Source organism: Phyllostomus discolor, chromosome 8, assembly GCF_004126475.2.
Source record: "Phyllostomus discolor isolate MPI-MPIP mPhyDis1 chromosome 8, mPhyDis1.pri.v3, whole genome shotgun sequence".
Lineage (NCBI taxonomy): Eukaryota > Metazoa > Chordata > Mammalia > Chiroptera > Phyllostomidae > Phyllostomus > Phyllostomus discolor.
Window position 1 is genome coordinate 94614580 of NC_040910.2, and position 16412 is coordinate 94630991.

The 16412-nt window shown below is 38.6% G+C and overlaps 1 protein-coding gene across 7 annotated transcripts in view; it reads right to left on the minus strand.

The window, feature by feature from the left end:
* ACACA (acetyl-CoA carboxylase alpha) overlaps window positions 1-16412 on the minus strand; it is a 220907-nt gene that overhangs the window by 135295 nt on the left and 69200 nt on the right. For all 7 annotated transcript variants that reach the window (XM_036033622.1, XM_028520093.2, XM_036033620.1 and 4 more), the window contains 6 exons: window positions 13549-13683; window positions 13054-13200; window positions 12535-12723; window positions 11751-11851; window positions 10931-11019; window positions 6547-6671 (listed from right to left, as the gene is read on the minus strand). In XM_036033622.1, coding sequence (XP_035889515.1) covers window positions 6547-6671; window positions 10931-11019; window positions 11751-11851; window positions 12535-12723; window positions 13054-13200; window positions 13549-13683 — 786 coding nt within the window. The remainder of the gene's footprint in view (window positions 1-6546; window positions 6672-10930; window positions 11020-11750; window positions 11852-12534; window positions 12724-13053; window positions 13201-13548; window positions 13684-16412) is intronic.

Below are 16412 nucleotides of genomic sequence, written 5' to 3' on the forward strand. Positions count from 1 at the left end.
CAGTTTTTATAAAGATCTCTCCTTTTTGAAATTTACAGAGGTATTGGCAGTAGTAGTTCTTAATACCACACCACGTAAAATACACACGATTCAGTGTAGTTCCCTCTACTTGGAGTTTGAAATAACTGCCTTTACATTTAGTGAAGTTTTATTCTCTTACTGGATATGAAAGATGACCAGATCCCAACTTCTGGTTGCTGCTTTTTCCTCTCCTCCCTACCTTGATTATCAGCCATTTTCTTGAAGAAATCTCCATCTCAGACTCAGACCTTCCCCATCTCAGGGACAGTCGGATAGCCCATAACCACAGCTGTATAAATAAAAGCTTGGGACTTCTGGCTTTTGAAGCAGATATGCATTTCCCGAAATACATTTTCCTACAACCTGTACTACTTTCCATGTCACAGCGTAAGTAGCTTTGAAGCACTCAACATCACTATGCTGGCAAGAGGGCTTCTCAAACATTTTGAAGCAGGAAGTATACGGGGTTGGCCAAAAAGTCCATTACATTTTTTCCCTACGCTGGCTCTAGTAGTGCTTAGTTGTCTTTAACTTCACTTGAAACAATTTTGTTAGATTGTATTGTGACAGCTGTCATATCAGTGAGCATTTAAAAAAAACTTATCAAAATGGGTGAATTTTTGTGCAGCTACTTAAATATTAAAGATGGAAGAAAATACACATTTTTGGTGTATTATGCTTTATTATTTCTAGAAAGATAACAAGGCAACTGAAACACAAAAAAATGTGTGCAGTGCATGGAGAAGGTGATGTGACTGATCGAACGTGTGAAACGTAGTTTGAGAAGTTTCTTGTACTACTAACATTTTGGCCAAATAATTTTTGCTGTGGGACTGTAATACGCACTGGAAGATGTCCTGGCCTCTCAACACTAGAAGCCAATAGCAGGAGACAGCCGACATACTCAAAATATCCAAATCAATAAAGTTATTGGTGAAAATGAAAAATGTCTTTTATTTTACAGAAAAAAAAACCCATGTGGAGGCCAACCTAATACTTTCTGGTTCCCCAATCCACCAACCAGAGGTCTGCTCCAACTGTCCAGAGTTGTAAAACACAGGATGAGATTTATAGTTAAGAAAGTGCAAGTGCATATTGTTTTCACCTATTTAACGCAGAGAATTCGCTCATCTGAGTGGGAAGAAGAGAAGCTGCTATTAAAGTGACTATAAATCTAGGGTTCAGCTAAGCATGTAGTCACAGACTGGAGGACCTATTCCACCTATCCTAAGGCGAAGAAGCAAAGAAGAGGGAGAAAATGCAATGAAGTCTCAGCTTTTGTTGAGGGCCAACAAGCAAAATAGAATTACAAGGGAATACAGGGTGGGGCAAAAGTAGGTTTACAGCTGTTCATATAGAAAATGATACAATAGTCAATTAATAATAATACTAGAATAAACTCTGTGTTTCATGTACTCCCAAGTTTACACCTATTTTTGCTCTGTCCTGTATAAAAAATTACCCAGAAAAGACAATAAAAAGACAAAAGGAAAGAATAGATAAACAGTGGGTGGGGAAACCCAGGTAAGTTTTTCCTACATAAATCCCTCTTTACCTGATGTTCCCAATTGAGAAAACATATTCCTTTCTGAGGTACTTTCTTCAATCATCAGAATGACCCACTGAAATATTTAAAAACCTGAGATGTCCTGAGCAATGCTACTCTGCAAATAGCTAGACTAAAATCTCAACAGTAACCAAAAAAGTCAACGTGACAAAATGAGAAGAAGACTTGCCACATACCCAACCTCTTTCTTTGAAAGGAAATCCAGGTTTACCTTTTGAGATTAAACTAACAAATAAGTAAAAGTAAAGTTACTCTCTTGCTTAATTATACAGATCTTGTTCTAAGTTAAAAAAAGAAAGAAAGCACAAAACCACTTTTTTTGCAAAACCACTTTTTGATTTGATCTTTTCAATGTAAGAGAAAGGATGTGGGAAAGGGGGTAGGGGAAAGAAATAGTACCTGTGTGAAAGTGAGCTACGGAGATTAGAAAATAAAGTAGGTAAGTAAGTATTCATTCAGGATCACCAAATGACAATCTTTCTGAGCTCCTTGTGATAGAGTACAGAAACCAGACCTTTGAGGGATATGAAATATCAAATACAGTATGAATAAATCACTGTTTCCATCAGTTTGTCTTCACCTGGAAATTTTCCAATCAAATATTTTTTCCATTGTCAGTATTACTTGGTACTTAGACAAAGATTGGCAATAGAAAATTTTGTAATCTTTGCAACCCTCTCTCGTCCTTGACCTAAACAGTGTTCAGGTCCTTAAAAAAAAACCCACGAGGGAAGAAGACCAATCTGTTCATCAGATCCAAACATCCAAAAGAAAGTTTACGGTCCTCTAGCCTAGAGACAAACTTCCATGGGCAACCGGACAGCCCACCACGACCATCAAATCCTGGTGAACATTTTGTAATGAGGACATTAAGTGATGACTATGTCAGCAGATGTTTTCTCATTGTAAAGCAGTCCATTTAATAAGCCTACCTGCTGATTTTGGGACTACAGGTCACTTGCATAAATCTGCAGGCCTAAGTGAAAACTACTATTCAGCAATGGTTAAGATTGGTACCACACAGTTATTTCTTGTTCTTATTCTTAACCCTGAGGGTGGCTAATGATGGGAAATATAACAAACATGCTTAAGTGTCAAAACCATCACAGGAGTTACAGAGCTGACTGCCAGAATGCAGAAGATAGTCCACCTTGATCCTCGCATCCTAATACCTGAAGGCAATTCAAAATGAAAGGAATGTGACATAATGTGCAACACACCCAAGACATTAACTATGTTCAGCTGTGTGAAGCACTAATTCCAATACCAATGGACTGGAAGCTTCTTCCACTCACAGCTGGACATTCTGACATTCTAACAATGTCATGGGACAGATTTAACAAGAAGTTTAGATCACACTTATTCAGTAAATTGGGTTCACTGAGAAAAACATTCTTCTTTACCACACACTGGACAAAATTATTTGCAATCGTGTTAGCAGGAGGAAGGAAAGGCACTGATCAGCATTTTTAAACGACCCCTGTCTAAGCCAAACTGGAGGCTCAGAGGCATGGAATTACTCACAAGCAAAGCACGGTTTATGTCATGTTCAAGTGGACCACACCAGAAATAAGATATGAGTCGTGAGGAGACAACTACTCAAGTCAAGGTGGTTACAGAATATGTATTCGATACTTGGCTACCTAGACAGCCACAAGGATGTTGATGGTTTTTACTGGTACCAAATTGCTTAAGCTGGCTAAAGAGTCTCCTAAATATCTCTGAGTAAGCATAAACAATGTTTTAAGCTTTTTCCTAGAAAATTAAATTTTAAAAAGCAGGAGATCTTTAAAAAATTAAACTTACTATTAGTCGCCCAGACTTTTTTTCAATCGTGGCATTATATTTCTCAAAATGAGAAAACTTGACAGAACTTTGGCATTTTACTTGATATTTTGCTATCCCAATAAGGTGAAAGATTAGAAGATATTTGCTCATGAGTCCTTGAGGCAAGTTACAACTAAGAAAGTTATATTAATCCCCGAAAGGGATGAAGGCTTCCTTGGAGCAGCCCACGCTCTGTGACACTGATTCACGGAAACCTGGATTTTCTTGATCCCTGACTCTTAGGTTCAAAAGTCCCCCGAAATCAGCATCTAGCTCAGCAAAGCACACCATCAACATTTCCACTTCTAGGAAGCAGAGATTGGGATGCGGGGCACATAACCACCAATCAGAAAGCCAAGGTAAGCAAAGAAAGTGAAACCAGCTGAGAATACAAACTAGGGGATTCAAGTGCTACCATGTCCAGGCGCTACCTGTAAAAGATGGTAAGACCAACAGAAAGAGTAATCCAGACAACTAAAATGGCTTTTACCAGCTACCAGCAGTCATGCAGATGTGGGGCGGGGGACCTGACCATTGCCAAAGAAGGAAAGAGGAAGCCCGTATCCGGCATTCATTAATATCAGATCAGAAAGGAACACATCCGGAGCTTTCATCCCTGCCCTGTAAGTCACTGCTAGTGGGCCCTCAGCTCAATCGTATCAGTTAACTTCTTGATCTCCAAACCTCTAAAATGCGGTGCAAACAGCTGATAGTTCAAAAGAAATTTAATGATACGAAAGCCTACGGATCCTACTATGTTTACCAATTTTTTTTTTAAATGTGAAATGCCAAAATAAAGAAAAGGACAGATCCATCTTTCTGGTTCACATCTGCAACCTTCCTCCTCCTCCTCCTGTTCCTCTCCTCCCCATCCTATTCACGCGAACCCAAACACTAACAAAGTGCTCAGCCTGTTGGAAAGAAAGTTTGGGTACTATCCACACAGGTAAGAAGTAATCATGATGACAAGGCAGAGAGAAAAAGAACAGCAGCAAGTCAGAGCCCCATTGGCTTCTGCCTGTCCTGACTGGCAAAAGCAGAAAGCAAAGCCTCAAACCAGTTCTCTGACAGGGCCCAGCGCCTCTGCAGCACCCCCGTGTAATTACACACTTGAGTGACTGGACTCTGAAGAAAATTGAAGGCCTGAGCTCCGAACAGCTGCCATTTTCTCTCTCCATCACACCAGCGTGATTACTTGAGAAATGAACAGCCCCGGCTCAAAGCTACTCCAGAATTCTCAGAGGAAATATGGCTCCGTGTTCCAATAATGAGATTCTTAAGGCAAGCGTTACTTACAATCACTCCGCAAAAGGAGCGAGCCGAGCCCCTATATCTTACAAATTAGAATTTAAGAAACCCAGCGACAGTCTTGGACGATCATTACTCTTCTGCTGCTCCAAGGATTCTGGGCTTTGGTCTATTTTTAGTGCAGAAAACTGTTAAGTCCTTAAAAACATAATCATAATAAAATGAAAACTCACCATAATTAGCTTCCTAAAAAAGCAAATTCCACCCCATTTTAGGGTCAGACTGACAGATTCTTCCACTCCCTCATCATTACCATTTTCTGCCAGAAAGTCTTGGTTTTATCAAAATGAAAATTAGCAATCTTTGTATTAAAGTTAAAAAGAAAAAAGTCTAATCAGAGATTTTGTCTTTCTTTGATTGAGAAAAAAATCAGTCGTGTTGCCATAGATAATATCACCTCTTTCTCAAAAGCTGTCACTTGGGGAAAGTGAAATATTACACGGTACTGATATATATATATTTTTTCCTTTCAAATGCATCTTCTGGTTTCCCCACCATCTAGCATTCTAGGGTAGCAAAGGTAATGAACTCTCCCTGTAATTAGATACTTTTAAAAGTATCTAATTTCTAAAAAAAGCTACCGTATTTTTGGACTATAAGACGCACCTTCCCACCCCAAATTTGGGAGGAATGATGGTTGGTAATGCTGCTGCTGAGTTCTGTTTACATTTGCATTGGTGAAATATTATGCTATTTATGTTATTAAATATTTTACCACATTTTTGGCTTCAAAAAGTTTTTCCCTATTCTCCTCCTCTAAAACCTAGGTGGTCTGAAAAATATGGTACATCCTAGAGAGTTAACCAGCTTTGCAGCTAGCAGCTAACGAATCAGTGACACTACTGTTAACCAGAGACGTTAAGACAGATTCCCCACATTCTGAACTATGAAACAAAAAATAGCAGTGAAGATTTATAGTTTCTTTCTTCCAAGAAGGAATGATGGAATTAAGGTACCAAAAATGCCAATTCCACAGAGACAAGAAAGGAAACTCTAGAAGCCAAAGGTACTCCAGTCCCCCCAAAAAGACATACATGCAAAAGCAAGGCAATTGTTCATGGGGTAGGGGAACTCTAGGAATAGCCCTATTGTTCTCTGATTCCCAGAATTAATTAACTCAACCAGCAAAATCTAAGAATGAAGGATTTACAAACCATCTTTAAAACCAAAAATTCCACCCAAGAGTCAAATATATGTTAGTCCTATTCACACCTATTATTCCCACCTCTTATTCCCACTTTCTACAAACTCTCATTATTACTAGTTATGGGCACAAAAGTACAATCTACTACCAAAACAATAACCCGAGCTTAGGTTTCTGTAATAAAACAGAAAGGGACCAAAGAAGATGCAGAATACATTTAAGCAGCTTTCTTTGGTAGGGGAGGGGCAGTATGAATTTCAAATAGTTGTTTTTTTTGTTTTTAAGTTTTGGACTTGAGAGCCACTGCTGACATTCATGGAACAAACAAGACTTCTAATGAAAAAGTACAGTGGCTGAATAAGACTAAATTTTAAAGCTACTGTCATGAGTGACAACAGGAATGAAGAAGCACAGGGCATCTCTAAGTAGAGTCAAGAGATTTGAGTTCCTGTGCGTGATTATATGCCTAATAGCCAGAACGATTCTTTCCTGACTGGGGCAGTTTCCTTCAGGTCAAGGACAAAGGAAGATGTGAGAAACCGTTAGTCCACAAACCAAGCCCCACTCACCCCACAATTATAAAAGACAAGCGTTTTTCTCTTGACCACAGCCATCAAAAGGAGAAATACCTTTTTCATATCATTAATCATCCTTACAAGTTCTGACAAATTGCACTTACAATGAGCATTGTGACCAGAAGATTCTTCTTGGTGACTTGAGCGTGAGAGAAGATATAGTTCAGCACAGCGTTCATGTCACTCTTATTCTCCTCCCGAAGGGCGAACACACATTTGTCATAGTGACCTGCAGGCAGCAAAAAGAAATGGTCCTCACCCGTCTACGAACGTTCACATTTACATGCTATTTATAATTCACCTGATAGGCTGTGAGAGGAAATATCCTAGAAATCTTTTTGGAGGAATTTGGACAGAACTGGCAGTGTGGTTCAGTAAAAAGAAGACTGGACTAGGCAGGAGGGAGGCAATCTGGCATAAGACCTGAGCTCAAAGCCTAGTGCTGTTGCCTGTTTACTATGTGCTCCCGGACAAATCACTTTACCTCTCTGAGCCTCATTTTCATTTAAAAAAAAATTGAGAGGTAGAGGAGGGTGTACCGAGAGGCTAAGGGGTTTGGGATAACTCCAACCACCCCACCCTTACTCTAAACTCTCTCATTTAGTTTCCTGGAATGATTTCCCTAGAAGAGAAGGTTCTGCTACTTAAAAAGAAATGGCAACACTGTTAAACCCAAAGACCTTTAAAGTCTATTCCAACTTAGGAATCTGGTTCCCTGTTTGACTCACTGAAAATGTTTCACCCTAACTAGAAGGAATAATTTTAGTTGAAAATAAAACCACACAAACTTATTAATACCCACAGGAAGGATGGCTGCTACCTCTGGAATCAACACTTTTCCCTTGTTAGTCCATGAAACAGCTAAGAAATGCCTAGGAATGCCAAATCCAAACTAAGGCATAGATCCAGGAGAGCCCTGCATTGAGTCAAAAGGTCTGCAGGGAGAGCACAGTTATGTATATTTTCATTGGCCTTTCACAGGGCCACCAGGGGCAGGTTCGATCTGGCCAGGAAAGCTATGTTTTGCAACAGAAGCATAAGCTTCAGATATACTGTGATGATATCTACCATGAGATATAAGCAATAGTCACTTCTTCAGAAAACAGCTTACCTCATAATTAAATTTCCAAGTAAAGGAGAATTAGTGTTTGAGTAATCTCAAGGGTTGGAATTTTTGAAATCATAACAATACTAAGTGATTATCGCCTCAGTTCAGAATCCATGTTAAGTTATAAAACAAAACAGTGGCATTCAAACTGCACTACCAGGGATTCCTAGAATACCAACTACACTCAACCAGGGCAACTCTTTTATCTGTTTTAAATATCAAAGACCAACGTAAGATTTGTTTTTTCAAAATGAAACTAAAAATATTTGAAAAACAATGGACTACAATAACTAAAAAGCTGCCAATTTAATAGAAGACCCATTTAGAACAAAATGGAGGCTGTTTAAAAAGTGGATGTCCTATATAGATTCCTGTTTCTCCCAACCAACACTTAGCTTTGAAGTGACAACAGAAATATTTCTTGGTAACAGGAGCTACTAGGACCAGGGCAAGTAAAAAAAGAATATTTATCCAGGGGAGAGACACTACACAAAAAGAAAGCAATGATACCAAGTATTTTCTTTTTGAAACTTTTTATTGTGTAATATCCACACAGAGAAATAAATAAAATAAACATCCATGTAACTACCACCTTTCTTAAATAGAACGTGTTTTGGTCCCTTTTAAGGTTCCTATGTGTTCTTCTCAGAAACAACTACTAAGCTGAATTGTATGTTAATCATTCTTTGGCTTTTCTTTACATTTATCACAAAAGTTTCATCTTCTCTGTTTTTCAACTTGGTTACAGTGGAATCATTGTGTATGGACCTTTCCCTGAACATTACATTTTGAGAGTCATCCTTTTGTTCACTGTGTGCCTTGGGTCATCATTTTCGCTGCCATATAGTAATCCACTGTAGAAATACACTGTACTAAAATTCAATTCTCTGTTCTACTTGTGTATATTTAAATTGTTTACTGTCTTCCTTACTACTGTGAACAATGCTGCCACAAACAGTCCTGTGTATGACTCCTAATAAGCATGTGTAAGAGTTGTTCTAGAGTATATTACCTAAGATGAAACTGCTAGGTTGAAGAGGATACAGAAATTCAACTCTTCTATTAAGTACTGACAAACCATCCTCTAAAGTGGTCTGCTCTGGAAATTTGCATTTCCGCTTACAGAAGCAGTGGAAGCAGTGTGCCTTTTTAACTCTTGCCGATCTCATTGTGGTTTTGGCTCACAACTCTCTAATACTGAGACTGAACATCTTTTCAGAAGTTTGTGTTTCCCTTTCTGTGAATTATCTCTTTATATCTTTTTAATCTTTTCTCTATTAGATTGTCTTTTACTTACTGATTTGTAGGATTTCGCTATAGACTGTAGATACTGATCCTTTCTTAGGTATATGTTTTGTAAATATCTTCTACTGAGTGGCTTGTATTTTCACTCTTCATGGTATCTTTTCATAAAGAGAAGTTCTTAAGTGGAGTCAAATTAATTAACCTCTATCTTTATAGGTTGCATTTGCTGTGTCTTGTATGATAAAACCGCCTTACCCTGAGGTCATAAGGATATTCCCCTAAAAATTTAATAGTTCTGCCTCTTCAGTACATGTTTAAGTCTTTAATTCATCTGGAATTGATTTTTGCATGTATACGGTATAAGGAATGGATCCAATTTCTTCTTTTGGTTTTGCAAATGAATGCTTGCTCTGCTATAAAGTAAGTTTTCACAGATGTGTGGACCTATTTCTGAGCTATTATGTTCTATTGGCCTATTAATCTGTACCGACACTAATATTATCATCTCTTCATTAATATGCCTCTATATTTAATCTTGATATTTGACTGGACAAATCTCTCTGCCTTATTTCTCAGCTACTTGATTACTATCAGGCTTCTCTTTCATGAAAATTTTAAAATTAGATTGACAAATTCCATGAAAATACCGTACTAGGATTTTTATTACAATGTTAAAAAATCTGCAAATGACTTCAGGGAGAATTAACATTTTGCAAGTATATATTCCAATCTAAGACCATGATTATTTATTTAGATTTTCTTTATTATTGTTAACTAGTTATAATTTTCTCCAAAAGAGGCTTGTACATTTTTATTAGATTTATTCCTTAGTGTTTATTATTCTGGGTTGCTATTTTAAATGGTACATTTTTCTAAATTGCTTTTCTAAACAACTGTTCTACTATAGAGAAATACAGGGAATTTTATATATTGATTTTTTGTATGTAGAAACCTTGCTAAACTTAAAATCATTCTAATAATAAATACGCAGATTCTTTGAGGCTTTCCAGGTAGATATCATGCCATATCTAACAGGGGCAGATTTATTTCCTTACTCCTTTCCAATCCTCATAACTTTAATTCTTTTTCTTGTCTTACTGCATTAGCTACTACATCCAGGATGATGCTGAATATTAGTAGTGATAGCAGGTGTCCTTGTATTGTTCTTAATCTTAAAGAGAGTACTTTTAACATTTTACCATTATATATCCTATAGATTTTTGTTGGAGAACCTTAACATGATTGAAGAAGTTCCATTTCATTTTTCACTTGCCAAGAGTTTTCATGAATGAACTTAAATTTTGTCAAATGCTTTCTTCCCCATATCTAGATATGATGACCATGTTTTTTTACTCTTTTAAAGTTACTATGTGATAAATTACATTAATCGGTTTTTCCAATATTACTCAAGCTTACATTAGTGGGATAAAGCCTACTTGGTTTTGATGTATTATTTTATACATTGCTGGATTCAGTGTGCTAACATTTTCTTGAGGATTTTTGCTAGTTATGAGTAGCAAAGACATCTTTTAAAGGATGCAAGCTAAAAGAAAATGTTAGGTAGTATTTCAAATTATATGGTGTTTCACTGCCATCTTGTGGCAGCACGTATTATTAGCAGTATATACCCTTCAAATCTTAGCCAGGCCGTTTCACATTTCATACATCCTTTAGAGCAGCTCTTCAGAGGAAGCCAGGGATAAACTCTACCTAAAAGATACACTGAAAAGAGGTGGAAAATCTGAACCTTTTTCAGATCCCCATGGTTCAATCCCTGGATTAGCTGCTGACAGGCAAGCTCTTCAGACAGGATTTCTCAATTTCAGCCTGGACACGATTCAACCATCTCTCTCTGTACAAGGTCGAGAAGATATCAACAGGAAATGCTAACCTCTACTAGAAAAATTATCCCAGCCCTTTCCCAGAAGCACATGGATTCATAATCTCATCAAGCTGTGTTTTGCTGTTGTTCTTTCTTTGGCAGTAGTGGGATATAGAGGTTTAATTTTTAAGGGAGCTGGGAAAAGAGGAAGAGTTTGTGAATGGTAAGTGTCAGTGACAGGGCGAACTGGCTCGGCTGTTGCGCAGCCCTACAGGGACGCTTTCCCAGACAGGGTCCTCAGGAAGAGGCTTACCATTCTGGAACTGCGTCTCCACTCGCAGGTAGTGCCGCAGCAGGTCCATCACCACGGCCTTCATGTGGCCTCGGATGCCACTTCGGTACCTAGGCAGATAGAAGAAGTCTCCACTGAACAACCTGACAGGCTTACACTATTAAATAACAGACTATTAAATAATAAACCCAGAGCCCAGATTGGCTTTCCATACTTTTCACTGAACTGCTTTCCCTCTGAATATTGGGCAGGACAGAGGCCAGCCTATAACCAACTAGCCAGATTAATTCAAATCCTAAGCCTTAAAGAAATCTGGCTAAAGACAAGATTTTTTTATAAAGAGAAAGGAAAAAAAAAGGTGACCAAAAAACCACTTGATAGCCGTGCCTAACAATAAACTTGTTCACTTCCCACTGGTAAGTAGAAATGATCACCACATCCGTGAAATGGCTAAGAGAGACCTGAAAAGTTTATGAGTATCTTCCTTTGGCCAATAATTGGCTTCATAAGCTAAGAAGAAAAGATGTAACATTGGGTCCTATGCCAGAAGAAAAATTTGGGATTTCATCAAAATTCCAAAGAAAGAGAAAAGGAAATTTCTGTGCTTTAATAACTGACAAAAAGATGTAGAATACAAAGAAGTCATCAAAAATATTAAGTATAAGAGTTAGCCTACAATTCTAAGATACTTATTTAGAAGATATAAGGTATTTTCCAAGATATAATAAGTGCTTTCTAATTTAGCTAAGTCAAACCTGAAGAAAATCCCTTTCTGACTACTTAGAAGAAAGGAAGGTGTGAGGTTGGAGAGGTCTGGGAATCTGGAGCTACATGTAACTACCTCTGTACCAGCTGGACGATACTCTGAGTGTTCATGAAGAAGACTTCCCGTTCAGATTTCCGGTTCAGTGTAGCTGCATGGCTATCTAGGATGTTGGCAATCTAAAGCATAAGAAAGAGAAAAAATGAAGCCCAACTCACCAAAGGGAACCAAAGTATTAACCTGTATAATAACATCACCACTAGGAATCTTCTTAATTATAACATATAATTTATCTCTCTTATATGGAGCAGCTAGAAGTTACTAAGCATAGTTTAAGGGTTTGTATTAAATAAGCGAGCAACTTTTATTTCTTTTCACCCTTTCCCAGATGAACTAATGACTGTATTACAAACACTACCAGAGTCCATGACAAGCAAGATATGCTAAAGGTCCAAACTTTACTTCCCACTTGCCTGGCTTTATTCCCTACATGTAAATTTGCTTTACAGCCAAAGGAAAAGCATGCTATTGAGGTGGTAAAGAAGTCTTTGATAATAAAACTGTGAATACCCCTCTATTTCAGATTCATAAAAATACCTCTGGTTAAAGGCAGAGTCCCAGGACCAAACCTGTATGGAGTACATGGCCAATATCCTTTTCTCATAACCACAGATACTTTACATTTCACTTGCAGTACTTTTATTGGACTTGTATTCTGAGGCAGTTTTTTTGAAGGAAACAATGCTTTACAGTGTAACAACACAACATCCAGATAGTAAAGAGGAGCTGAACAGAAAAGAACCCCACAACATGAACTCCAGAATTGGTAGCCATTAGAAAATGATAGTGTCACTATAAATACCTGCTGGCTGGGAAACTGACAGAGGACTGATGTGATGTTGCTAGCATACTGAGCCATTTCCTTCTTAATAGACTTCTCCACGTTGGGGGGTATGCGGCCAGAGACACTGGTCATGATATCTTGCAATTCTAGGAGAGGTAAGGAGGGATCTCTGAGGGTCTTCATCAACCGCTCTACCCAGTCTTTTACCTAAGAAGAAGGAAATAATAAAATAGGATCCAGACAAAAATAAGACAATCCCCAAAATAAAATGATATATCTGAATTCACTATCACATATCGACTTACTTTGAAATTGCAATAAAGAAATCTAACGTAGCCCTTGCTCTCTGGTTTAGTTCCCAATTAAATGTGAAGTCAATGACATGGATAAGAAGCAAGAATTTAAACACTTCAAATCCCACAACTAAAGGGAAAAGAGGTCCATCTAAAAAAGTCCTTATGTGACTTTTAAACTATCTTGGAGAACAGGTACCTTACCTTATCTGTATATCCCTTCCCCAAGAGAAGCGATTCTTACCCTGCTGCTAAAGAAAGGATCTGGAAGGCAGTATCCGTTCATCACGTTGACCAGATTATCCAAGACATAGTGGAACACTCGATGGAGCTTCTCGCCTTGAAGTGCTGTGCTCTGGATCTGTGGCAGACTACCGGTGTGAAGCTCAGCCTGTGAGCCCCAAACACAGGAGAATTCAAGTCATCTATTACTTTCTATGCAGGGTACAAACATACCATTGCAATTTAGAATCATCATTCAAAAATCAACATCCTTCACCATTCACAGCTCTAAGGAAAGAAGTCAATGGAGGAAGCCTCATGAAAAAAAAAGTCATAGAATCTTATTATCATAGTAAATCCTGCAAACTATAGTTTCAAAATATATAAGGCAAAAGATCCGAGGGGAAAAATCTTAAGAAAAACTGGCAAACCAAACACTGAAATCATCTGCCCCTCTGAATTAGCCGTCATGTAGTTAGCTCTTGGAAAGCACTATTAAAAGTACCTTCCTACTTACCTGCTGGACCTTGCTGGGGTTATCCAACTGCATTTTGGCTATTACACAGCCCGGATCAAGAGCTGTTCCAGGCCGCTTGACGTAATGAACACAGCCAGACTCTGTAGCTGTTAAAGTCATTACCATCTTCATCACCTGTAATGAAAAATAAATAAAATTAGAATTTGACTTCTCTTTACACAGATGAATGATTTAAAGAGGTCGGTTTTTTTCCTCAACATCTAAGTTGAACTGTATCTTATTCAACCCAGAAAAATGGAAATTGATCAAAATCTCCAAGAGGCTACCAAGGAAGACAATTAGAAAATCTTTCAGGACCTAGCTTCACGGATTAATGACAACTACTGACATTTCCTGTTTTTAATGTTTACATTCACTTTGCGATAGTTTGTGTTTGTACTTGTTTTGTTTTTGGAAGTGATGAACAATTTAGCCTTCTCATACCCTCAGATCTAAATGCTCTCTTTGACTGTCTATATAAGATACCCAGGCCAAAAACCTAAGAGTCATTCTTTACTCTTCTTTCTCCCTGATCGAACAACTATGAAGCCCAGCCAAATACATCTTCTAAACCTCTCTCGAAAATCTTCTCTGGCCAGCTGTTTTGTTTAGGCCCTCATCACTTCTGGCCTAGAGTGGCCTCATCACTTCAAAACCTCCCAAGAGATTCCCCTGACTGCTAGACACTTCCAACAAGGACACTAAAAGCAATTACCACAGAGGCCAAATCTTGCCATGTCACTTTTCTTTTTAAGTATATTTTACTGATTACGCTATTACAGCTGTCCCAACTTTTCCCCCTTTCCCCCCTCTGCTCAGTAGCCCCCTTCCCTCTAGCAATATCCCCCTTAGTTGATGTCCATGGGTCACACATGTAAGTATACTGCTCGTAACATCCCCCTATTTTGTACCTACCAATTATGCTTCTTAATCCCTGTACCTTCCCCCATTCCCCTTTTCCCCTCCCAGCTAATAAATGTCCAAATATCTCTATTTGTGATTCTATTCCTGTTCCAGTTGTTCGCTTAGTTTATTTTTGTTTTTGTGTTTTAGATTCAGTTGTTGATAGTTGTGTTTGTTGTCATTTTACTGTTCATAGTTTTGATCTTCTTTTTTCTTAAGTAAGTCCCTTTAACATTTCATATAAGGGCATGGTGATGGTGAACTCCTTTAGCTTTACTTTGTCTGGGAAGCACTTCATCTGCCCTTCCATTCTAAATGATAGCTTTGCTGGGTAAGTTATCTTGGTTATAGGTCCTTGCTTTTCATCACTTTGAATACTTGTTGCCAGTCCCTTCTTACCTGCAAGGTTTCTTTTGAGAAATCAGCTGCCAGTCTTATAGAAACTCCTTGGTAGGTAACTCTCTACTTTTCTCTTGCTGCTTTTAAGAGTCTCTCTTTATCTTTAACCTTTGGCATTTTAATTATGATGTGTCTTTGGTGTGGTCCTCTTTGGGTACAACTTATTTGGAACTCTGTGCTTCCTAGACTTCTATGTCTAATTCCTTTGCCAAATTAGGTAAATTTTCTTATCTAATCTCATCTTTCTCATCATTTTTTTCAAATAAGTTCTCAATTTCTTGTTCTTCCTTTTCTCCTTCTGGCATCCTATGATCTGGGTGTTGGCGCTTTTGGAGATGTACCAGAGTCTTCTTATTCTCTCCTTGATTTTATTGAATTCTTGTTTCTTCATTCTATTCTGGTTTACTGTTTATTTCTTCCTTATGCTCCAAATCATTGATTTGAACCCCAGCTTCCTTCCCTTCACTGTTGGTTCCCTGCAGATTTTTCTTAATTTCACTTAGTGTAGCCTTCATTTCTTCTCTTATGCTTTTGAGTAAGTTCTCTGAGCATCCTTATCACCAGTGTTTTGAACTCTACATCTCATAGGTTGGTTATCTCTGTTTCACTTAATTCTTTTTCTGGAGTTTTGTTCTATTCCTTCATTTGGGCCATATTTCTTTGTTTCCTTGATTTGGCAGTCTCCCTGTGTTTGTTTCTATGTATAAAGTAGAGTTGCTCTGACTCCCCTTCTTAGCACACCTGTTAAGTTATATGGGGCAGAGCCTTAGGTATTTGCCAGGGCAGGGCAACACACCTCACTGCTTTGTATGTGTGGGAGAGGCTGGAGAGGGGACAATGCCACTGCCTGGCTGCTGGAGGTTTGCTTGGCACTTGCGCCATTTCCAGTCTCTTCAACCCCTTCCTGTATGCAACTAGCCTCCTTTAGTGCTGCCCCAGTGGTGATATCCAGAGTGAGAGGGTTTGCATATGTTCTAGGAATTGTGGACCCTTTAAATGGGCTCTCCCAAGGGACCAACAGTTTCTCCCACCACGCCAACCCCCAGTGATTTTTATAGCCAGAAATTATGAGGCTTTATTTTCACAGTGCTGGAACCCTGGGTTGTGTGTGCAGTCTGGCCTGGGGCTGGGATCACTCACTCCCAAGGTGTCCCTCCCAAGGTGTCTCTCCCAATGTTCACCTACCACACATGAATGTGGGACCACCTGTTCGGCAGGCTGCCACCACCTCGCCAATACCACACCGCGTCTTCTGCACCACAGCTCCCTGTCTCCACCCCTCCTACTCATCTGGATGAATATGGCTTCTTTAAATCCTTGGCTGATGGACTTCCATATGGTTCAATTTTCTGGCAGTTCTGGGTGTTTTTTGTTTTGAAGTTAGTTGTGATCCTTCTTAGGGTTGTACAAGGAGGCAAAGCCTATGCCTCCTTGTACATGTCTACCTATGCCTCCATCTTGACTGGAAGTCTCATATCACTTTTCCATGTAAAATCCTCCCAAGGTAATCTAAGCTTTCTTAGTATGTTTTATAAGGTCCTTCATGATCTCAAACTCCATTT